Source organism: Neofelis nebulosa, chromosome 9 (assembly GCF_028018385.1).
Source record: "Neofelis nebulosa isolate mNeoNeb1 chromosome 9, mNeoNeb1.pri, whole genome shotgun sequence".
NCBI lineage: Eukaryota > Metazoa > Chordata > Mammalia > Carnivora > Felidae > Neofelis > Neofelis nebulosa.
The window spans coordinates 21,815,049-21,837,621 of record NC_080790.1 but is presented as its reverse complement, the minus strand read 5'-3'; the positions used below and the strand labels follow the sequence as shown (position 1 = coordinate 21,837,621).

The following is a 22,573-nucleotide window of genomic DNA, read 5'->3' as shown; positions in this document are numbered from 1 at the left end:
GGCAACGTGGCCTGTGCTGGGTGCTCTCTGGCTGGAGGCCACGGCCTCTGGACCCCAGACTGGCCTGGGCACGAAGGAAAACAGCTTTGCCCGGATAGAGCCTGAGGCAGCCTAAGCCACTTGTATCGATGGGATGGCGCTTGTCCTTCCTCGGCCACCCTCCGCCAGCTTCATCTTCCTTTGCTGTCCTTGTCTCTACGGGGTCAGGCACAGGAGGGGGTCTGATACTGCTGGGCAAAGGCTCGAGTCTGAGGGGGGTGGGCTGGGGCAGCCTCCATACACCTAAAACCAGCTTTCCCAGTTTCGTCCCCAGAAAAAGACTGTGCCACCAGCTTGGGAGGAAATTCATCTGCTCCTCTTCCAACCACCTTTCAGACTCAACCAGGAAGACATTACTATTTGGCTTTAAAAATAGAATATTCAAGCTGGACTTTTATGGTCTCGCGGAGAACACTGCACTCACGCCCACCCGCACCTGGTCCCTGCCCCTGCCTGGCCTCACCCGGCTGCTCAGAAGCGGTCCTGCACAAGCTCTCCAGGCCCCGCGGTGGGGACCTGGTAGATTTACGAGTTCGGCCTTGGCTGAGACCTTCTCCCCGTGGCTCCCAGCCACAGATCAGCGGCTCTCCCACATCCCATGCAGCCTGTGGCTGGCGCGTTGTGTGTCTTTTTCAGCCTCCACCCCGACTTGCTGAGTCACCCCTCGGCCCCTTTCCCCTGAGGCCCTGGCCAGCCCTGTGGAGGAGGCGTGGTTTGTCATTTCAGAGCCCAAGCCTCTGGCCACTCCCGGCCTGCCCAGAACCTCATTTAGTCTCACAGTGGCAACGGTGGCTCTAAGTCTACCCCATTCAGGGTTGGCCTGGCCCATCCCCTCCCGCTCTGAGGCACTGATGTTTAACGAAAAGCTGGTTCTGGGGGCACCAGGGTGGCTCAGTGGTTTGGGCTTCTGACTTCGGCTCAGGTCACTATCTCCTGGCTTGTGAGTTTGAGCCCCGTGTGGGGCTCTGTGCTGACAGCTCAGAGCCTGGAGCCTGCTTCGGATTCTGTGTCTCCCTCTCTCTCTGCCCCTCACTTGCTCGTGCTCCGTGTCTCTAAAAATGAATAAATGTTAGGGGCGCCTGGGTGGCTCAGTCGGTTAAGCGTCCGACTTCAGCTCAGGTCACGATCTCGCGGTTCGTGAGTTCGAGCCCCGCGTCAGGCTCTGGGCTGATGGCTCAGAACCTGGAGCCTGCTTTGGATTCTGTGTCTCCCTCTCTCTCTGCCCCTCACTTGCTCGTGCTCCGTGTCTCTAAAAATGAATAAATGTTAAAAAAAATTAAAAAAAAAAAAAAAAAGCTGGTTACTTCTCTGTCTGGACTTCAGGTGCCTTTGGGTTTGAAGCTATACTTGATCTGGAAAGGAAAGTTACTTTCAGTATGTGTAGACTTCTGTGATTAGTCCTTAAGTTATTTCTTCAGAGCCAGAGAGAAATTCCACTAAACTCTAACAGATTTCTGGCACCCCGTGGCAAGACTTGAGTGCCTAGGAGGGCAGCGCCTGTGGGGCACAGCTGCCTCTGGGGCAGTTGTCTGTAGCCAGATGGTAGAAATAACTCCAGAGCCAGTGAGACCTCAGGCCAAAATCATACGAAGAACGCACTGAACCCAGGCCTATCTTGTTTGTCCTGGAGGTTGGGTTTCTAACATAATGGGAAGAGAAGGCTGTAATTATCATCCTCTGGAAAAGATATCTGTTCTCTCTCTAAGGTCCTTCAAGGATGTAATCAGGCCCATCAATATCCTTTAGATGCAAGGTGCTGTCTGGTTCATTTCCGGTAGACCTGCCTCTGGGATAAGATCGTCTCAAACTAGGCAGCTGGGACCATCTAAAAGTTTCTGTGGAAACTGGAATGCAAGCAATGTAGGTTTAGGTTTTTCTGGCTTAACCTGTAAATATAAGTCATACCAAGAAAAGAGTGGAAGGTCTCGGGGCCCAGAGAGGGAGGAAATGTAGTGATGCTGGGCTGTTGGAGAGACCATCATGCGGACAAGACTCCTAAATTCCCCACTGCTTCTTCACCATCAGGTAAGGGTTTGTGGAGCGATAACGACAGGTCCCCGTGTCTCCAGGATCTGGCCACGTGACCCGGCCCAGTTCTATTCACACGCACATGTCTGGCCCTAGACTTTCCCACCAGCACGCGCAGCTGCTGCCGTCCTAGGCCTTTACCTCTGCACCTGCACAGCCTTGTCATTGTCCTTGCATTCTCCGAGTGTCTGTGGGAAGCTTAGGGGAGAAAAGCGGGGCGGGGGGGAGGGTGCCCTAACTCAACTTCCAACCCAGCTAAACCTCTTCCTCTCCCACTTCCCTTGCAGCTGCCACAGCAGGAGCCACTGAGAAGTCACCCCCCAGGTGCCCAGATGAGCACTTGCGCCCCCTCTACCCCCGCCGGTGCTTCTGAGTCCCCTCCCATTGAAGGGCCCGCAGCTTCCCCTGGTCTGCATGCTGGAACCTGCGAGCTGAACCTGAGTCCGTCTGATCCGAGGGCTGAGAGTCAGAGTGAAGACAGGCAGGGCTGGTAGAGAATCCAGGTCCCTAAGCTCGACTTGTAGTCTAGGAGAAAAGGGCAAGTGTGATACTCATTTGTCCCCGAGAGCTGGTGAGAGTGGCTTCGTGGGAAAGACAGCGTGTGCCTCTTCAGAGACTTGGGGCCCAGCCTCCGCCTCCTTTGTTCTTTGGCTTGAGGTGGTGACTGTGGTGGAGTCGAGGCCAGAGCTCCCCAGGCCTCCAGCATAGAGACGAGATCGCATGGGCCACTTCTGCAAGACATGGGGATGGTAAGTGAGTAATACTCACTCTTACAGCCCCTTGTAGTCCTTGGCACCCCAAACATGGCCTTCTTTAGCCCCCTCCCTGAGCCCTCCCTCATCACTGCTCTGATAGTGGTCTCGGACTCACCGCCACTTATGGCCCCATGCGTTCTCCTGACCACCTGAGCCTGGTGGCCATAAGGAGCTGTTCGAGGAGAGCAAGGGCCCTGAACAGAGCCCCCTGATAGTGGGGAGGGAGGTGGATGGCAGTGTTGGCAATGGCCAGGGGCTAGGCAGTGGGGAGGGCAGCAGAACTAGGGCAAGGAGAGGTTCCTCCTGGTACTGACCGGTCCCGACCTCTTCTTTTGCCCAGCCCCCCGCCCAAGTGCCTCTGGCCACACTTATCAGTGCTGCTCTGTCCGTCTAAGCTGGGGACCTCCCAAGATCACCCATTCTTCTAGCAGGGGTGTGGACAACCCCCCAAACACCAGGCTACCCTGCCCTGAGGTCTCTCCTCCTCTTGGCAGCCCATTCACTGGGGGAGTGGAAGGGGCACTGCCCCCAGCAAACTATCGTATCCCACCAAACTGCCCAAATTCTTGACCTAAACCAGCTCTCATCTGTTCTTTCTTCAACACATGTATCCATTACCTCCTACGTGCAAGGGCCTTACTTTGCTCATCGTTTTACAGCTAAGGAAGTGACTATGCCCCCGTCAGTATTTCAGAGTTGCCCCACGTAGTCTCGAATTCTTGCATTTAAGCTATATTTGCATGGAAGAAAACAATCTCAAGTTTTCAAGACGTTTCAGAACTGTGTTTCAGGGCGAGAGATAGTGAAAGTATCCTCTATAAAAACAAGGTGGACCCCATCACAGTGCTGTATCTATCCTGAGAGGGCAAGCATGGCCCTTCCTCTATAACAGTTACACTCTGCAAGCAGCAACTTACAGTGCCGTCCCCTTGGCCTGCCTGGTGGCTGTGAGCATGGGCTCTGAGGTCAGACGCCTTTGGGTTCAAACTGCATTTAGCCACTTACTCTCCCTGAGATTCGATTTCCTCACTTAGAAAGTGATCCTCATTTGGTTCTTGTGCGCACTAAAAGGTAGAGATGGCCGAAGCACTAAGCCCAGCTCCTGACATCACTTGAGCACCCAAGTGATGTTATTGCCGTTATTGCGATGGTGAATATTGTTAATTATATTTTTCATTCATGATCTCGTTTCATGCCCCGGAAGGAGAAATAAGGCTCACGTTCTCTTCCCTTTCACATCTGATAAAACCAAGGCTCCGAAAAGGTAGGTCCTGGTCTGGGGAGGTGGTGCATGCAGGAAGCACCCCCCAAACTCCTCCCCGACCCCAGCTTGATTGCTTCTAGAATGAGGCTTTCTTAGACCTTGTTCTCCCAGAGGGGGATCCCTCCTACGGCAGAAGTCCAGGGGACACCAAGGCGTTGTATGAAGGGGTGGTGTGCCCTGGAATCTAGGGCTTTCCTGGTGCGGTTTCCTTTCCCAGGCCCCAGCCCCGGAAACCGCTCCTTTGTCTCCCCTGCCGCTAGGCACCCCAGAGTCCTGGGACTCTGTGAATCTCCCTCCTCTTGGAGGAACCGCATTTTCATGAAGTCAGTTCCAGTCACCACCCCCACTACACCCAAGGTCAGCGCAGTCCCAAGAGCCAGCCTTGGCTCCTCTCCCTCCGAGAGAGCAGGAAGCAGCTGGTCCCAGTGTCAGCTCTGCTCAGGGCCGGGGGCCTAAGTCCAGTCCATCCCAAACCCCACTCCCTGAGGCCCTGAGCTCGTGGCCTACCTTCAGAGGGTGCAGGTAGCGCAGTCCACGCAGGAAGGGTGGCCAGGCGGGGCCAGGCAACTCCCGACCAAGTGTGCGGGTGAGGTGGGCTATGTAGCTGGCGGCCAGCACCAGCACATCCAGCTTGGAGAGCTTGGTGTCAGGGGGCACGGCGGGCAGAGCGGCCTGCAGGGCCAGGAAGGCCTGGCGCAGCGTCCTCACACGGCTCCGCTCCCGAGCAGCGTTCTCGGGACTGGCCTCGCTCTGCAGAGAGGACCCCAGGTGAGTGGGTCTGACTGGATCCCCATCTGCCCCTGGTTTCTAAGAACGTTCTCGTGTGAGCAGCCATGCGCCAAACAGCAGAGACCCAAGGGCCTCACACTCTCTCTGTGCACTCTCAGTCCTGCCCTGCTTTATGGCTGAGGAAACGGAGAGAGGGTCTCACTTGGGGTCAGATGGCAGCTCAGAAGCTGAGAGTCCTTTACTCTTCCTAACGCTCTAGCCCTTGCTGCACCCACGGCCAAGTCTGAATCCTGCTGTCGGGGTGCCCTGGGCCCGCAGGGAGCACAGAGCCACCCCTGCTCTGTAGGGCTGACCCTTGCCCAGCCAGGTCCTGACATGAAGAGGCAGCTACAGCAGAGAAGGAAAAAGGAGCTCTCTGAGCTGCGCTCTGGGTAAGACCAGCTCGGTTATCCCAACCACCCAAGTGTGGAGCCGTGGAGTCCCGGGTGCCAGTGTCCCCTTCTTGGGAAGGGACAGTCATACTGAGTGAGGCTTTGCCAGCAGAGGTGACGCCTCAGCCCCTCCCCTTCTGCCTCCCCACTCCCTCCACAGGGCCAGTGATTCCTTACCCTGCCGGGAGCCCTGGCCCCTCTTAAGCTGGGGGCAGCTCTGCTCCACATCTGGTCCCTCCAGTTTGTCTCTTCCCACAGGTCCTGCCTTGTCCCGCACGGGCGGCTCCTCTTCCTGCCAGTGCCTGCTGCCAGCCGCAGCTTGGCCTTTGCCGGGGTCTGCTCCACTCCTGGCATGGCTGGTGGCCTTCTGACCTCCCTCCGTGACATGCCACACCCGTGGAAGGTGGTGCTGCGGCCCCTAGGACGGGAGCACAGTGCATGAGGGAGCCCCCGGGCTCGGGCTAACTGGGCAGGCTGGTCACCCAGCCGACCATGTCTGTATCTGGGGGAGCTGGCGCCAAGTCAGTCGCGCTTCACTCCTTGCTCTGGGAAAACCGCCCACCCGGCACAGCCCCCGCGAGAAGCCTCCTGCCTGCCTGCCTGCCTGCCTGCCTCCCACCCGGCTCCGGGGTGGGGGTACTGGATGTTGGGAGTGGCCAAGTCCTGGGAGGAGCCCCCCCCTCCCCCCCCCCCCCCCCCCCCCCCCCCCCCCCCCGCTCCAGAAGGCCAGAGGATGGCGGGAAGGGAGCTCCCTTCGCGGAGACTTGCCTGACCCCGCAGTAGTCTTGCGATGGTCGCGCGACTCCAGCTTTGAGGCTCAAGCCAATGGAAGGGCCCTGAACCTCCTCCTCTGCCAGAAAGGTGCCTGCACACATCCCTAAAAGGACCTTTCCTCCCCTTGCCAATGAACCTGACCTTCCAGCCCCGGGGCACTAATCCCCATCCCCCCAAGCAGGCCTCCTATTTCCAACCTAGTGCTTTTCCATCCCCTGGAATATCTTCCTCCAGCTCTGCCAGGGAAAAGCTGCCTTCGCCTGTTGGGTTATGCCCTTTGTTCGTGAAGATTTCTTCAAACCCCACAGAGCCGAGAGCCCATGTCTCCCTGTTTCATGGGTATTCTAACTGATGCGTGACCACACCCTGGCTACTTTCCTCAAAGCTCGGTGCGTTTAGGTCACTCTGGGTCAGGCACTGCGCTAAGTACCTTATACGTATTCTCTTATTTATTTCTCAGGAGAAACTTCTAAGAAAAAGAGACTCTTACATCCCCATTTTACAGATGGGAAAACTGGTATCAGGAGGTGATGCAACTCACCCAGCGTCAAACATCTAGTAAGTGATGGGGTTGGGATGAGAGCCCAGGCAGCCAGGTGGACTTGGAAGGTGGCCCCACGCCCTGTGGTGTTCTGCCTTGGGTGGGTTACGCACATGTCTTCCCATCCTAACGAGAGGTCTTTGTGGGTTTTATTTATTTATTTATTTATTTATTTATTTATTTATTTATTTATTGTAAGACACAGAGAGACACAGCATGAGTGGGCAAGGGGCAGAGGGAGGAGACACAGAATTGGAAGCAGGCTCCAGGCTCTGAGCTGTCAGCACAGAGCCTGATGCGGGACTCGAACTCACGAACCGTGAGATCATGGCCTGAGCCAAAGTTGGACGCTTAACCAACTGAGCCACCCAGGAGCCCCTCTTTGTGGTTTTTTTTTAAACATTTATTTACTTATTTTGAGAGAGAGAGAGAGCGTGAGCAGGGGAGGGGCAGAGAGAGAGGGAGAGAGAGAATCCCAAGCAGACTCTGCGCTGTCAGCTGGGGAGTCCAACACGGGGCTCCATCGCACAAACTATGAGATCATGACCTGAGCCAAGATCAAGAGTCGGACGCTTAACTGACTGAGCCACCCAGGTGCCTCTGTTTTATAATCTTAAGAGTTTATTATGAACTAGTTTCACAGGCCAAAAGGAAGTAAAAGGACCATGTACAGCCTTTCAGGAAATAGCGAGGGAACTTATAGGGGCCATGATGAGTCTAGGGTCTTGGTGGGTGTATTCCCAGGGGAGGGGCCCTTGCTTTGCAGGGGAGGGGGCCCACATCCCCAGAGGGCTATGCCCACTGAAGTTCCTCATCCAGGGGCGATCCCCACTGGGGAACCCATGGGAGGTCTCATGCCAGGTGGTGGGCCCATCATGCCCAGAGGGGGTGCCCCTTGGCCCATAGGTGGGGGAGGACCCCCACGGCCAGGCAGACACTGGTTTGGGTCCCCTGTAGTGCTGGCTGTATCAGCAGCTGCAGTGGCTGTCACCGTGCCTCTTCCTTGCGGGGTCACCACTTGTTGGGTGCCCCACCAGCCCCTCTGACTGGTCCAGCAAGTCCTGTAGGAACCTGGGGCCCTGGAACACCAGTCGGGATTCCTCTGACAGCAGCTCTGCCTGGACCCCCGGCAGCTCAGCAAGTGGCACTTGGGCAATGCCAGTATCTTTGGGAGGAAGTCCCTCTACTATCGTCTGAGACCAGGCTTTCCCCTCCAAAGCAGTATCTCTTCTCTTTCTGCTTACGTTGAGTTCTTTGGCTTGATCTTGCTGAACTCATCACAGTCACAGAGGATTGAATTCGAATGCTTGTTGAGTCTTGAAGGTGTGAACGAAGTTACAGCCATCTTGCAGGAGACACCTCATCCTGCAGTCAATGTGCTGCGGCATCTTGCTGTTCTTGCCCACAGGCATCATAGTGACGGTTCTGATGGATCCGATTCCCTCTGGATTCCCCTCGGCACAGGCCTAGACACCGCCTGGTAACCCATTTCCCGCTGCCACTACCAGAAGTCCAATCCTATGTTTTTAATCCCCTTCTTCTGACTTGCTGCAGGATGCCCCACACTGTGCACCCATCACATTTTGATCACCCAGAGACCCCGGGATGGACATCCAGATTGCTTCCAACTCATCATCACCCCAAAAATGCCATCATGACATCATGATACCATTGCATGTGTCCTTCCGGATCTATGCAAGATTGACAAAACAAAACAACATAGGCCTAGGACCAGAATGCTGGTTGCCAGCGTGCCATCATCCGGAACAGTTGCCGAGTCAGCACTGCACAGGACCCTAGAGCCCCACGTGCTCACCACCACCTGATATTAACCAGATTCCCAGTTTTATGGTGGGAGAGCTATAAAGGGCTGCTTTAATTTGCCTTTATCTGATAACTGACAAGTTCAAGCATCCTGTGTGTGGTGCTTGGTAGAGATTGCATTTTATTTTTCTCCATATAGGGAGCCGGTGTTATTTTCTCCTTATAGGGAGACTGTTATCCCAACATCATCTGCTGAACAGTCCATTCTCTCTTCCTGTTCAGTTGTAGCTCCCACTTTATTATATGATAAGTTCCCATATTCGTATAAAAGCCAGTTTCTGAGTTCTCTATTCTGTCCTGCTGATCTTTTTGTCTGTGTTTGAGCTAACAGCACACTGCTTTTATTGTTCTGACTTGACAGCATGTCTTACTACTTGGAATGATAAAACTCTCCTCTTTACTCTTATTTTGGAAGGTTGATTTAGTTATTTCTGGACCCTTATTTTTCCATATAGATTTTAGAGAAAACTCATTGGGTTCCTGTAAAATTCAACTGAAATTCTGATTGAGATTTTGTTGAGTAAATGAGTTAACTGGGGGAATATTGCCATCTTTATACTTTTGAGTCAGTCCTTCCAAAAACATGAAATGTCTCTCATTTTATTTTATTTTTTTAATGTTTCTTTTTTGGGACAGAGAGAGAGATGGAGCCTGAGTGGGGGAGGGGCAGAGAGAGGGAGACACAGAATCCAAAGCAGGCTCCAGGCTCTGAGCTGTCAGCACAGAGCCCGACACGGGGCTCGAATTCACGGACCGCGAGATCATGACCTGAGCCGAAGTCGGACACTCAACCGACTGAGCCACCCAGGCACCCCTCTTATTTTGTTTTAAACATCTATATCCTTTATTAATTGGATAGTTTACTCCATGAAGGTCTGTGTATTCTTGCTTCAGTGAAATAGCTCACAGTTTTGTTGAACTAATTAGTTCACAGTTTTTGTTGCTCTTGCAAATGCTTTTATTTTATTCTGTTTTCTAGTTGATGATGGCTGCTGTACAGAAATGCTTGTTAAAGTTTGTCTTGAATCCAGCAACCCTGCTGAGCTTTCTTATTAGTCTTAAAACTCTGTTGCTTCCATTGGCTTTTCTGAGTAGATACAAAATGACAGTTTTATTTCTTCCTCTCAATCTTTACACTTGTTTCTTTTTCTTTCCTTAGAGCATTGGCTTGTGCTTCCAACACTACATTAACAGGAAATAGTGGTAGCTGGCACTGTTTTCTTCCCCTAACCCTCCACTGAACATATCTAGAATTTCTCCATTAAGCATACTATTTGCTGTAGGCTTTTGATATATAACTTTTAGCAAGTTGAGGACATATCCTTCTATTCCTTGTTTGCTAAGAGGTTTTTGGTAGTTTTTTTTTTTTTATTATAACTAGGTGTAGAACTTTATCAGATGCTTTTCTGCCGTCAGCTGAGATACAATCATGATTTTTCTCCCTTAGTCTATGAATATGTTAAATTATTTTGTTGTATTTTCTTTTTATTATATGTTTATTTACTTTTGACAGATAGAGTGCTAGTGGGGAGGGGCAGAGAGTGAGGGGGACAGAGAATCCAAAGTAGGCTCCACGCTATCAGCACAAATCCCGACGTGGGGCTCAAACAAACCATGAGATCATGACCGTAGCCAAAGTCGTTACTCAACCAACTGAGCCACCCAGGCACCCCAAATTATTTTGTTGTATTTTCTGATGACAAATCTTGCTTGAGTTCGGTAAGTCTTATCTGCTTGTGATTACTTTTTAAAAAATATACTTTCTGCTTCGTATAGTTAATATGTTGCTTAGAATTTTTTTTTTTAATTTTTTTTTTCCAACGTTTTTTATTTATTTTTGGGACAGAGAGAGACAGAGCATGAACGGGGGAGGGGCAGAGAGAGAGAGGGAGACACAGAATCGGAAACAGGCTCCAGGCTCCAAGCCATCAGCCCAGAGCCCGACGCGGGGCTCGAACTCACGGACCGCGAGATCGTGACCTGGCTGAAGTCGGACGCTTAACCGACTGCGCCACCCAGGCGCCCTGTTGCTTAGAATTTTTACAGCCATCTCATAAGTGAAATGAGATTCTAATTTTCTTTTAACTGTCATTATTTGGTTTTGGTATCAAGGTTACACTAACTTCATAAAATGAGCTGGGTAGCTCTCCCTTTTATTCTATTTTCTTTTTTTTTTTTTTTATTTAAAAGTAAAAGTATTATTTTAAGTTTATTTATTTATTTTGAAAGAGAGCATGAGTGGGGAGGAGAGGCAGAGAGAGAGAGAGGGAGAGAGAATCTTAAGCAGGCTACATGCTCAGTACAGGGCCCAGTGCAAGGCTCAAATTCACCACCATGAGATCATGATCTGAGCTGAAACTAACAGTCAGATGTTTAGCTGCTCTTATCCTATTGTCTGAAACAACTTTAAAAAAAATTTTTTTTTTTGTTTATTCATTTTTGAGAGACAGAGAGAGACAGAGCATGAGTGGGAAAGGGGCAGAGAGAGGGAGACACAGAATCCGAAGCAGGTTCCAGCCTCCGAGCTGTCAGCACAAAGCCTGACGTGGGGCTCGAACTCACGAACTGTGAGATCATGACCTGAGCTGAAGTCGGACGCTCAACTGACTGAGCCACCCAGGCGCCCCTGAAACAACTTTTTACATAATATAGAAATTAACTCTTTTTTGAAGTCTGGTAAAACTTACTTATAAAACCACGAGGACTGGTTTTCTTTTGGTGAAGAGGGGAAGAAATTTTAACTTTCATTCAATTTCTTTGGCTTCTTATTGACTGATTGAAGTGCCTGTTCCTTTTCAATACTTAGTATTTTATATTTCTTTGAATTTAGCCATTTCATTAAGGAATTCTAACACTTTAATGAACAAAATGCTCTTAGAAACGTATCTCCAAGGAAATGAGAAAAAAACAAAAGTTCTATCCAGAAGAAATTTTCTTTAAAAAATCTAAGCATTCCTCAGCCCTGAGAACAGTGTAGAACTCTGAGAATGGCCAGTTTGCCCAAGAACAACACTTGGCCCACAAAATGGGCATGACCTTGGATCTCTGGTAAAACCCAAAGCTTCAGAGACTCTAACAGGCCAACAGTTCTGTGGCTGGACTGCAAGGCTAAGACTGATGTGAAACATCTCCAAGATCTGCACAAAAGACCCACACCTTCTAAGAGGCATAAGAACCATTCCTAGCACATGAACCTTTTTGCTGTTGAAACTCAAGATCATAAGAAACTATCATGGCACTCCTAAAGAGCAAGGTCGTCTACGGGAAGTATAGCCCCTTTGCAGTCAGAGAGCGTTCTAATCTTGAGAGAACTGCCCAGAACCTCAGGACAGAAGAACATCATTTTGAAGGATAGAGCAAAAAGATGTTTTTTAGACCTAAAAGAACTGTCTTTTATCCTCCTATATTTATGTAGCTACTCTGAAGGTGTCAGACACCAATCTTCCAGTGATGAGCTAAAAGTCAACAGGGGCTCCCATCCCAAGTTCCGGAGAACAGGTTCAAAAAGCCACCCCCCAAAAAATCTACCACCATCAGGGAGCTCATTGGGCAGTCCTGAGTTTCTTGCATTCTAACCATCTGTGAGATGAGGAGTAGCCCATGGAATGAATGGTGGGCATTTCTAGGCTTTCAGGTCAATATTCTTTCTCAGAAGACGTGAAGTTGTTGATAGGGCAGACTTCCAGAAGCTTCCATCTGAAATTTAATCAGGTCCATGCCAACGTCAGACTTTAGGAGAATCTGTGGAAGCCCTTACCGTATGGTAAAGGGGTATGATCTCTTTCCCTCTGTAGGAACTTACCCATCAGGGAAGGAGGGAGGTCTGACTCCAAATTTTCTGAGCCTCAGCAGGACACAAAGTAGGAGGGAAGAAAAAAGCCACACTCGCAGCTATGTGGAAACAGATCTTCTTGTGGCAAGTGCCTTTTCAGAGTTAGGTGATCTGAACACCCTCAGGGAGCTCCTCCACCTGAAGACTCCGTCCTCAGAAGGACTGCAAGGTCATGGTCAGATGAACCTGGGAGTGTCAGTCTACCGCCTCAGCACTGCATCCATAGCAGGGATGCTGATGTAGAAAGGAAAACTTCCACAGCGAAAAACAGTGTCCACAAAGCCCCAAGTGGTGAACCAGGAGAGAGTGAGACTGATGTACAAGGAGTGGTGCCTCCCAGGCCAGAAGGTGCAGAGGTCATTTCTAGTACTCCATCATCTTACAGGTTCCCTGGTGGGCATCAGAGAAGGCAGACTGGAACTCAACAAGCTGGTCTTCAAGGCAGTAGGGTTCTGCGTGGTGAAACTCATCTCCAGGGCACAGTTCAGGTCCGTGCTGTTCTTGGCTATCTCTGGGGCATGGTTCTACCTAGACGCATGTGTGGGTGGCTCTGTGGAGTCCAACTCTGTCATAACCTTGTGCTTCATCTCCAGCAGCGAGGCCACAGATATAGCAAGGACAGCTTCTACCGCACGGGTCCAAGTGGGCTTTAGGGGGAATACAGGAAGCAGATGGGTGAAGTCCCATCTTCTCTATCATGTATTCTCTTGAAGTTGGTCTGGGATATCTACTTCTTGGGTCAGACATAGGTATGGTCCCCGGAGCTAGTGTAACTCGTGGAAGTTGGGTCTCATGGCTTCTATGTTGGCGTCTAGTGCTGATGACAGGTTCTCCTCTTCCTGGATTTTGTTTCAGCACACCACCATCAGCCCCCACTATCACCGGCTGAGGAAGAAGCCCAGGCACAGTCCCACTTGGGTGGAATTGGCTCTCACTGAGGTGTAGCGAGGAAGTGGATGCAGAGTAGGATCGTCTTCACCTCAGAACTTGAGCCCCATCTCTCAGGAGTTGTTATTTATACTTGGAACAATGACCTCTTGGATACTGGTGGAAGTCCCTTTGAAAAAGAAGTGCTTAGCAAGCTCAGGATCCTTCTGCTTGGCTGTGGGTTCAGGGGGAGGGAACGGGAAGAGCAGCCTTCTCCCTCTGCCTCTAGAACAGTCACTCATACTTCTCTTAATGCCTCAAGTATTTCTTATTTTTTAAAGAATTTTTAAAAAATATTTACTTATATTTGAGAGAGAGTGTGTATGTAAGTGGTGGGTGGGGCAGAGAGAGAGGGAGACAGAGAATCCCAAGTGCAAAACCCAATGAGGGCTCTCATGAACCATGAGATCATGACCTAAACTGAGATCAAGAGTTGGATACTTAATGGGGCGCCTGGGTGGCGCAGTCGGTTAAGCGTCCGACTTCAGCCAGGTCACGATCTCGTGGTCCGTGAGTTCGAGCCCCGCGTCAGGCTCTGGGCTGATGGCTCGGAGCCTGGAGCCTGTTTCCGATTCTGTGTCTCCCTCTCTCTCTGCCCCTGCCCCGTTCATGCTTTGTCTCTCTCTGTCCCAAAAATAAATAAAAAACGTTGAAAAAAAAAAAATTAAAAAAAAAAAAAAAAAAAGAGTTGGATACTTAACAACTGAGCCACCCAGGCGCCCCCTTCTTTTCTTTTCTTTTCTTTTCTTTTCTTTTCTTTTCTTTTCTTTTCTTTTCTTTTTTTCTTTTTCTTTTTTTTTTCTTTTCTTTTTTTTTTTCTTTTCTTTTCTTTTCTCTTTTCTTTTCTTTTTTTAAAGTTTATTTATTTTCAGGAGAAAGAGAGAGTCTATGAGTAGGGGAGGGGCAGAGAAAGAAGGAGAGAGAATCCCAAGCAGGCTCCACTGTCAGCGTGCAGCCCAACTCAGGGCTCAAACCAACGAACTGTGAGATAATGACCTGAGCCAAAACCAAGAGTCAGATGCTTAATGGACTGAGCCACCCAGGTGTCCCTTCTTATTTTTAAATCTCCATTATGTGTCTAGATGCTTCCCCCACCCCTTTTCTTTGTCCTGTATTTCATTTGTACCCAACTCTCTTTTTGTTCTTCGTAAGTGTTACCGGAAGTGTGCCTCACTTATCCATCTTTTCAAGGACCAGCCTTTATTCTTTAAAAAGTATTCTATATATTTAAAAAAATGTTTATTTATAAAAAATTGTGACATAACATAAAATATACCCTTTGAACAATTTTAAGTATACAGTTCAGTGGCGTTAAGTACATCACACTGTTGTGCAAACATGACTGCCATCCACTCACACAACGTTTGTCATCTTGCAAAATTGAAAATGTATATTCATTAAACAATAACTCCCCATTCTCCCTAATCCCAGCCCTTGGCAACTGCCATTGAACTTTCTGTGTCTATGAATTTGACTCTTCTAAGTACCTCAGATGAGTGAAATCATATGATATTTGTCCTTTTGTGACTGGCTTATTTCACTTTGTGCATCCACAAGGCTCATCCATGTTGCAAGCAAGTATCAGAATTTCCTTCCTTTTTAAAGGCTGAATAATATTCCGTTGTATGTATATATAATTGTTGTTTATCTATTCATCTGTCACTGGACACTTGGGTCGTAGAAACCTTTTAGCTACTGTGAATAATGCTGTTATGAACATGGGTCTCCAAGTATCTCTTTGAGACCCTGCTTTCAATTCTTTGGGGCACATACCCAAGAGTGGAATTGCTGGATCGTGCGATAATTCTATTTTTAATTTTTCGAGGAACTACCGTACTGTTTTGCGTAGTACCTGGATCATTTTACATTCTCACCAGCAGTGTACGAGTGTTCCGATCTCTCCACATATTCGCCAACACTTGTTATTTTCTGTTCTGTAATTGCCACCCTGATGAGGGTGACTATATTATTTTTAAGTCTCTGTGTCATTAATTTTTAGCCTGATCATTTTTACTTTCTTCCCTCTCATTTCTTCACTTTTGCCCTCGTGTTCATTTTTCCAACTTCTTGAGGAGAAAGCTTGGTTGGCTTATCTTAACGTTTTTTGTGTTTTGCTAAATGATAAGAAGAACAATGGAACGAGATGACAGTCATCATAAACGCATTTTTGCACCCGATAACACAGCCTCAAAAATATATCAAGCACAATGGACAGAAATGTAGGAACAGAGAAATTAATTATAGTTGATCTTAACACACCCCTTTCAGTAACTGATAGATTAAACAGAGATATATAAGCAGAGATACTGAATTATAGTTAATAAACTCAAGATATTAGATAAATCCAAAAGTAAAGGACAAACAGTGAAGATCCCTGGAGAGAGTAAAAATGGGAAGAGTGCCAAGGAGAACTTTTAAATTTTACCTGGATACTTCTGTATTGTTTGGCTTTTGTAGACTGAAATTTATTTGTGTATCATTTGTATACTTCAAAGAACAATACGAGACAAAAGGCAAAAAGCAATAGTGGTTCAACTGGCTGGCTCACATTTTTCCAGCACAATAGTCAACGCCTTGATGAAATCAAAATATGTAGGGAGGGGCACCTGGCTGGCCCAGTCAGAAGAGCCTGTGGCTGCCTATCTCTGGGACATGAGTTCAAGCCCCATGTTGGGTGCGGAGATTACTTAACTAAATAAACGTAAAAAATACATAGGGATTATTATCATTCCCAGGTTATAAAACTCATTTACAAAGTAGGAAATAAAAACAACGTGGGAAAATATGTGCGGTAAGTACTCAAGGAGTATATGTGGGTACCTACAAACACTTAGGGATGAAGTATATTGCCTTGCTGAACTGCAAAAGCAACTCACAGTAGGTCAGAGCACAGGTGTGCAGGTTTCAATTCCCATCTAACAAGGCTCCTTAGTAGCCAGTTTGAAAGAATATGTCAGTCAACTTTGGAAGAGTAAGAAAAGAAGGGTCATGGAGGCAAATCCGATCACGCTCACCCCAGCACTGTTCAAAAAAGATAGAACTTTGCCCAACGTTATTTGAGTATTTCTATTGATGTGAATGAAACTAACCCCCTTAGCTGGATGCTAGTAGGCAATTAATTCATTAATTTTCTCAGCTTCCCTTGTTCAGAGACCAAGCATCGAACATCTTTCTGGCTCCCAGGCAGGTCTGTCTATATGATTTGAAGATACTGATGATGTTGAAAGCAATGAGTCAGTCCCTTCAACATATGATTTCCAATGGTAAGTCAATGATGTGGATTCAGATCACATTTTGTCTTCCCAAATACCTAGACTATAGAGAGAAACTATAGAGTGAATTATTTCCCGTCTGCGTGAACTATTCTTTAAAAACTGGTATTCTGGAGCTTACTTTAGGCTGTTGTGTTTTAGCTGGCAACGTCAAGAGCACATTTCTCATCCTGGAAAGTAAAAAGCCAGATATAATTGTTTTCCCTGATGACACAGCATATATGCCACTTCCAGATGGCCGTATGTTCTCCACAAGTTGTTTTGCTTGAATCAACTCTGGCCATTGTGATCATCAGTTTCCTTTCTCAGAGCTCACGTACATTCTGTTTAATAATCCAGTTTAAAATTTTCCTCCGGGGCACCTGGGTGGCTCAGTCAGTTGAGCATCCTACTTCGGCTTAGATCATGATCTCGCTGTTTGTGGGTTCTCGCTCCGGGTCAGGCTCAGTGTTGACAGCTTGGAGCCTGCTTCAGACTCTGTGTCTCCCTCTCTTCTCTCTGCCCCTCCCCACCGCTTGTGCACACTCTCTCTCTCTCTCAAAAATAAGTAAACGTTAGAAATTATAAAATAAAATTTTCCTAGCAAGCAACTAGAAACTGATTTGAGCTCCTAGAATTTGTCTTTTTCCCCCTTTTGAATAAATTATTTACCTATCTGCAGTTATCTGACACCTCTCTTATAATTATGATCTCTCCAAGAATACTCAAGGTAGTTCTGTAAACAGCCCCTTCCTACCATATCATATGTACAATTCAAACAGAAAAGAAAGGACAAGAAAAAAGTGCAAAGGTCAAATTCTCTTAAATAATTATCAATTTACTCATTCATCCGTCCATCCTCTTAAGAAACATTTGCAAACTTCTGGAAGGGTCATGCTATATAGCATTTGAAGGAAATAATACACAGTGTTCTTGCCCAGGGTTAGAAAACGGAGGGTGGGAAGAGTGCGTGGTAGATGATATCTACAACAGGAAGTAACTAGCAAACTAAAACAAGTCCATTACAATATCACATTTCCACCTTGGATGCCAAATGCTTGGAGAACTTCTGTTCACTCAGTCCATAAAGGTTTACTAAGCACAAACCAAGTAATTAGGGTCCTGAAGGCTGGATCTCAACTCCTCCGTAAAACTCCTCAGTAAAACTGATGTGTCTGAGATCTTGCCTGGTTTTCCTTTCCCACCACCCATAAGTGCCCTTCTGTCACTTTATACAAGCCACGACTCTTACTCATTCCTAAATTTATCATGACTTGCCCTGGACTAAAAAAAAAACCTCCAGGGCACCTGAAAAAAAGACTATCAGAAATATTGATATGGGCAAAGCCTCCTTTAATACAGGTATCATAGCCCCTTGGAAGGGCATCTAATCTTTCAGTTGTATGTTGTGATGGTTAATTTTATGTGTTAACTTGATTGGGCCACGGGGTGCCCATATATTTAGTTAAACATTAATGTGGGTGTGTCCGTGAGGGTGTTTCTGGCTGAGATTAATGTCTGAATCGGTAGACTGAGTGAAGCAGCTTGCCTCCCTGATGTGGGTGAGCCTCATCCGATCATGGAAGGCCTGAGTAGAACAAAAGAGGCAGATTAAGGGAGAATTCACTCTCTCTGCCTGACTGTCTTCAAGCTGGGACATCAGTTCTCTCTTCCCTTTGGGCTCAGATTTGAACTGGAGCTTACACCATCTGCTCTCCTGGTTCTCAGGCCTTTGGACTTGGGGTAGCTATGCTACCGGCTCTCCTGATATCTAAATTGCAGACTGCAGACCTTCGGACTTCTCAGCCTCCATAGATACATGAACCAATTTCTTATAATATCTATCTATCTATCTATCTATCACCGTAAATATATATAATCTATATGTCAATAAAAATAGATACCTTAAATGAAACCATTTTCTAGAGAAACACCACTAGGATATATCTATATCTATCATCTATCTAGATGTAGATAGCATCAAAAAGAAAAACATGCTTAGATGTAAGTGATAGTTGCACAACCTGTGAGTAAACTAGAAAACAGCGAATTGCACACTTTAAATGGGTGGGCCGTATGGTATATGAGTTATATCTCATTAAAGCTGCTAAGAAAATAGTTATTAAACTATAGAAGTATATCCCAAATGGGGGAACCAATGTAGAGCACAAACACTGCTCAGAAAGCAAAAGAAAATAGCAAATTGAAGGGAGAGCCTGGCCCACATAGGCTGTGTGGTTGGAGAGGACCCTGGATGTAGGAAGGGGTAGGAAGTGTAAAGTATATGGGCAGAGAGCAGGGGGAGGATTGGGGCCTGAAAGGGAGACCGAGTGCCCCAAAGAATTTTGTCTGTCTCAGTTTTGTCAAGGACCAGCCTTTGATGATCTCTGAAAGAAGGCCCTAGAGCCTTGAGGAGGAGAGTGTATTATGTCAGCACCTGACCTTTGTGACATAGGCACTAGATGCCAGGGAGAACTTCCCCCAGGGAATGGGGTTCCTGGCTCCCAATGGGGGTGGCAACGCCACCCCTTAGACGAAGCCCGGTCTTCCACAGGCTTTCACCAGCTGGCCCCACTGGTATTGCTGTTTCTGGGTGTGCTCAGCCATCTCAGCCAGGACCAGGCTGAGCCAGAGGACATCAGCATTAGGGGTGACGAGGGGTCACGGAAACCAAAGTGGGCAGGAAACCAGGATGCTTGCAGAATCCTTGATTCAGGTTGAGGACAGCAAAAGCCTGTAACAGAAGACTTCCTCCTGGCTGAAGGAGCATTGAGGGCACGGCTCCAACAGAAATCTGAGTCAGAGTGAGTTTAGGGTGACAGATACTGGGGACAGAGGGGGGTGTATCCACCGTTTGGTGACTGTTCCTCTTTCTCCCAAGTTCCCTCAATTGCTGAAGTGCCTTGCAAAACAGCCTGGAGGAACCCTCATTGGTAAGAGCTCACATCACCAGAACACCCCCAATTTCTAGTCCCATCTCAGCAGCCATCCTTAAGCCCCCTCCTCCAACTCCGTTCTACCTCTCACCTCCCTTCTTCTGCTCCTCGGCTCTCACTTTCCGTGGAGCATTTTGCCAGCTCTTGTGACCCCAAGGGTGACATGGATTCAGGGTCTTAGTAAATCAGCCTTCAGAGCCAGAAATGGACCAATTCTCCCAATATCTTAGGTTCTCATTCTTTCTCTACAGGTCCCATGGGCTGTGTTCTTCCTCCCTGGCCCACCCAGATGATTACTGCTGCCCCTCAGCTCCCAAGAGGCAGCTCTGATTCTCTATCCCCATATATCCCTCGTCAATGGCTGACTGCAAAGTGAGAGGCCAAGTTTAGATCCAAGTGCCTGCCTGAACACTCGGAGAGCCTAGTGCTACAGGGCTGGGTGTCTCCTTGTCCTCAACCAACAGCAGCACCGACACCAGGCTGGAGTCACACTTGCGCACAGAAGGCCCTGATTTCTCCGCCAGGTCTGGCCTCAGAGATACTGTCCTGATTCTGCTAGGTCTCTAATCTCCGGTCTTGAGGCCCCAGTCCCGTCTGGATTCGAGGCCATGTTGCCTCAAAACAAGGACGAGGTGCTGCTACAGAACACAGCACCCCCTGGGCGCCCCCCTCAGGGCTCCTCACAACTTGTGGACTTGTCTTCTGGCAACCTGCAGCCTCTGCCTCCCCAGCCATCGCTCCCTCCCTCTCACCCACCTTGCTCCCCTCCCCCACGGTCCCACTCTCCTGGCTCCCATTTCTACAACTCTGACTCAAGTTCTGACTTTGTCCTACATCCCTACTCTTCCTCCCTCCCAAGTTCCCCCACTTTCTTTCATCAGAATTACCTCTCTCTCTCCCTCACCCGCTCTTCCTCTCCCACCCGCCAGCTATACCCCTCCCTTCCTCCTACTTCTTCCTCCTCTCCCACTCAGCTACAGAACGACTCTCTCCCCCACTCTCACTGTCTGTCTCCTTCCAACCCAGGGTACCACCCCAGCTCCACTGTCACTTCCCCGGCCCCCAGACTTCCTTCTCCTGGGGTCCACGTGAAGAGGCAGACATGGCCCTGGCATCAGTACAGGGACACCGGGTCCCCTGGGGTGGTGGGGGGATGCGCGGCAAGCCAGAGGGACCCTGCAGAGTTCATGGACCCAGGAGCCCTGGCCCAGGCCCTAGTGGTCCATCTGGGGCACCGCCGCATTGCACACGACCTGCGGCTACTGCTTTTGCAGCACCTGTGGCTAGGCACAACTGGCCAGGCCCCAGTTGTGGAATATCCTATATGCCTGGTGTGTCTCAAGCCCCGCAGCCCCACGTGCCCCATCCCCAGGTACAAGACCGGACCCCGGCTGCTTGCCTTCCCCCAACTACTGCCCTGTGCGCAGGGCCAGGAATCCGGACCACTCTGCCTAGGCATTGGCTTCGGCCTCCGCCTGCCTCGGGGCCAGGCCAGGGCCTTGCACCTGTTGCCAAAAAGAAGGCCAGAGGAAGTAGGTCCGCAGGGAAAGGCCGCTCAGGCCCATGGGTATCAAACCCGGGCGTCCCAGGCTCCAGCAGCTCACGTACCGGTGGCTCAGGCGCGGGCAGATCCAGCCCGGGGCCCACCCTCCCCCACCAGGAGCCTCAGATCTACACACTCTATGCGCTTTTCAGGGCCTTTACCGCAGGCACCAAAACAGGCCACTGTCTCCCTGAAGCCCAGGCCGTCCTCTGCCCGAAAGAGTCCTGCCTCTTCAGAGCCCATTCTCCGAAAGTCGCCACTCTAGTTCCAGAGACAAGGAGGCTCCCTGGAGTACCTCCTCTGAACCCCACTGCCCCCACCAGTCTCCAGAACTCAGGGAGCCCCCGAGACTCCCTGAAGGGCTGGCTGGCCGGAGGTCAGGTGTGTTCTCCAGCCTTGAACCCTGGGAGCCCCTTATGGAGTCTGCTCTCTCCTGGCTGAAGAGGACGAAGGGCACCTGAGACCCCATTCAGCCTTCAGTGTATCCAATAAAGCCTGACCCTGCAGAACTTGTGTTTGCGTCCTGCACAGCAGACACAGTGGGTAGCTGAATCTACAGGCGGCCACAACTAAAGAAGGGGAGGGGGAGAGTCAAAGGAACCAGAGCGGCCGGGGAGAGTTGTTACCATATATCTGAGGACGGCATGGGATCCATAAGGCATGAGCACCTGAGATATTCAGAGGGCTCTGCAAGGCTCTTCACACGTTTAATTCAGTTTGGTGGCACAGATAATGGCATCCCCAAAGATGAAGCCGTGGGCCCCTTCCTCGGAGTGCACATTAGTGTTGCAGGATTTTTTACCTCCATACCTGGGATTCATTGTCTCGCCGCTTCAAAGAATGAAGAGGTGGACACAAAATGAGTAGCAGGTAAAAGTTTATTAGAATTTAAGATCAGAAAGAAGAACAGTATGAAAGCTCTCTTTACAGAGAAGGGCCATTCGAAAGTGAATGTCCGTGGACTATAGGCAAGGGTCTCTCTTTTATAAGGTTCTGGTCGCTGCCCCCCACCCCCCCTCCCCACACACCCATTCCCTCCCCCCTTGTTCCTTCTCAGGTTTTACCCTTATTGGCTTGATAGCTCTAGGTGCTGGGTTGTCCATTCCTGATTGGCTTGTTTCCACTGTATGAGGTGTGGTCTATGGCCATACCATTCCTTGTGGGCCATACATTTTATGGTCTACTTATTTTTAATCAGGTCTTTTGTCAAATTCCTGAGGGAAACCTGAGGGGGAGTAGATGGTGTCTGTTACATTCCTTTTTTGAAAATTATTTATTTTTTAACTTACATCAAAGTTAGTTAGCATATGGTGCAACAATGATTTCAGGAGTAGATTCCTTAACACCCCTTAGTCATTTAACCCATCTCCCCACCACAACCTCTCCAGCAACGCTCTGTTTGTTCTATATATTTAAGAGTCTCTTGTGTTTTGTCCCCCTCCCTGTTTCTATATTATTGTTTGCTTCCTTTCCCTTATGTTCATCTGTTTTGTATCTTAAAGTCCTCATATGAGCGAAGTCATGATATTTGTCTGTCTCCAACTAATTTCGCTTAGTATAATACCCTCTAGTTCCATCCACATAGTTGTAAATGGCAAGATTTCATTCTTTTTGATTGCCGAGTAATACTCCATTGTATTACACCATATCACATCTTCTTTATCCATTCATCTGTCGATAGACATTTGGGCTCTTTCCA

The 22,573-nt window shown here is 48.9% G+C and overlaps 2 protein-coding genes, 1 long non-coding RNA gene and 1 pseudogene across 4 annotated transcripts; 2 read left to right on the top strand and 2 right to left on the bottom strand.

The window, feature by feature from the left end:
- Positions 1 to 1,329: 1,329 nt before the first annotated feature.
- Positions 1,330 to 5,636, bottom strand: TCF23 (transcription factor 23). The gene is made up of 3 exons (XM_058682835.1): positions 5,424 to 5,636; positions 4,594 to 4,836; positions 1,330 to 2,798 (listed from the first exon to the last, which is right to left on the bottom strand). The coding sequence occupies exons 1-3, from the start codon at positions 5,631 to 5,633 to the stop codon at positions 2,619 to 2,621; spliced, it is 633 nt and encodes a 210-aa protein (XP_058538818.1). The 5' UTR covers positions 5,634 to 5,636; the 3' UTR covers positions 1,330 to 2,618.
- LOC131484520 (uncharacterized) lies at positions 1,950 to 10,178 on the top strand. The gene is made up of 4 exons (XR_009248287.1): positions 1,950 to 2,064; positions 2,725 to 5,246; positions 6,481 to 6,582; positions 9,024 to 10,178. It is a non-coding gene; the product is annotated as an uncharacterized LOC131484520 (long non-coding RNA).
- Positions 7,279 to 8,205, bottom strand: LOC131484518 (small nuclear ribonucleoprotein-associated protein B'-like; annotated as a pseudogene).
- Positions 10,179 to 18,838: 8,660 nt separating the features above from the next.
- PRR30 (proline rich 30) lies at positions 18,839 to 21,383 on the top strand. Of its 2 annotated transcripts, XM_058682833.1 has the most exons (3): positions 18,839 to 19,199; positions 19,277 to 19,328; positions 19,583 to 21,383. In XM_058682833.1, the coding sequence occupies exon 3, from the start codon at positions 19,940 to 19,942 to the stop codon at positions 21,137 to 21,139; it is 1,200 nt and encodes a 399-aa protein (XP_058538816.1). In that variant the 5' UTR covers positions 18,839 to 19,199; positions 19,277 to 19,328; positions 19,583 to 19,939; the 3' UTR covers positions 21,140 to 21,383. The 2 variants fall into 2 exon arrangements, with proteins under 2 accessions (XP_058538816.1, XP_058538817.1); XM_058682834.1 differs by lacking the exon at positions 19,277 to 19,328.
- Positions 21,384 to 22,573: the final 1,190 nt, after the last annotated feature.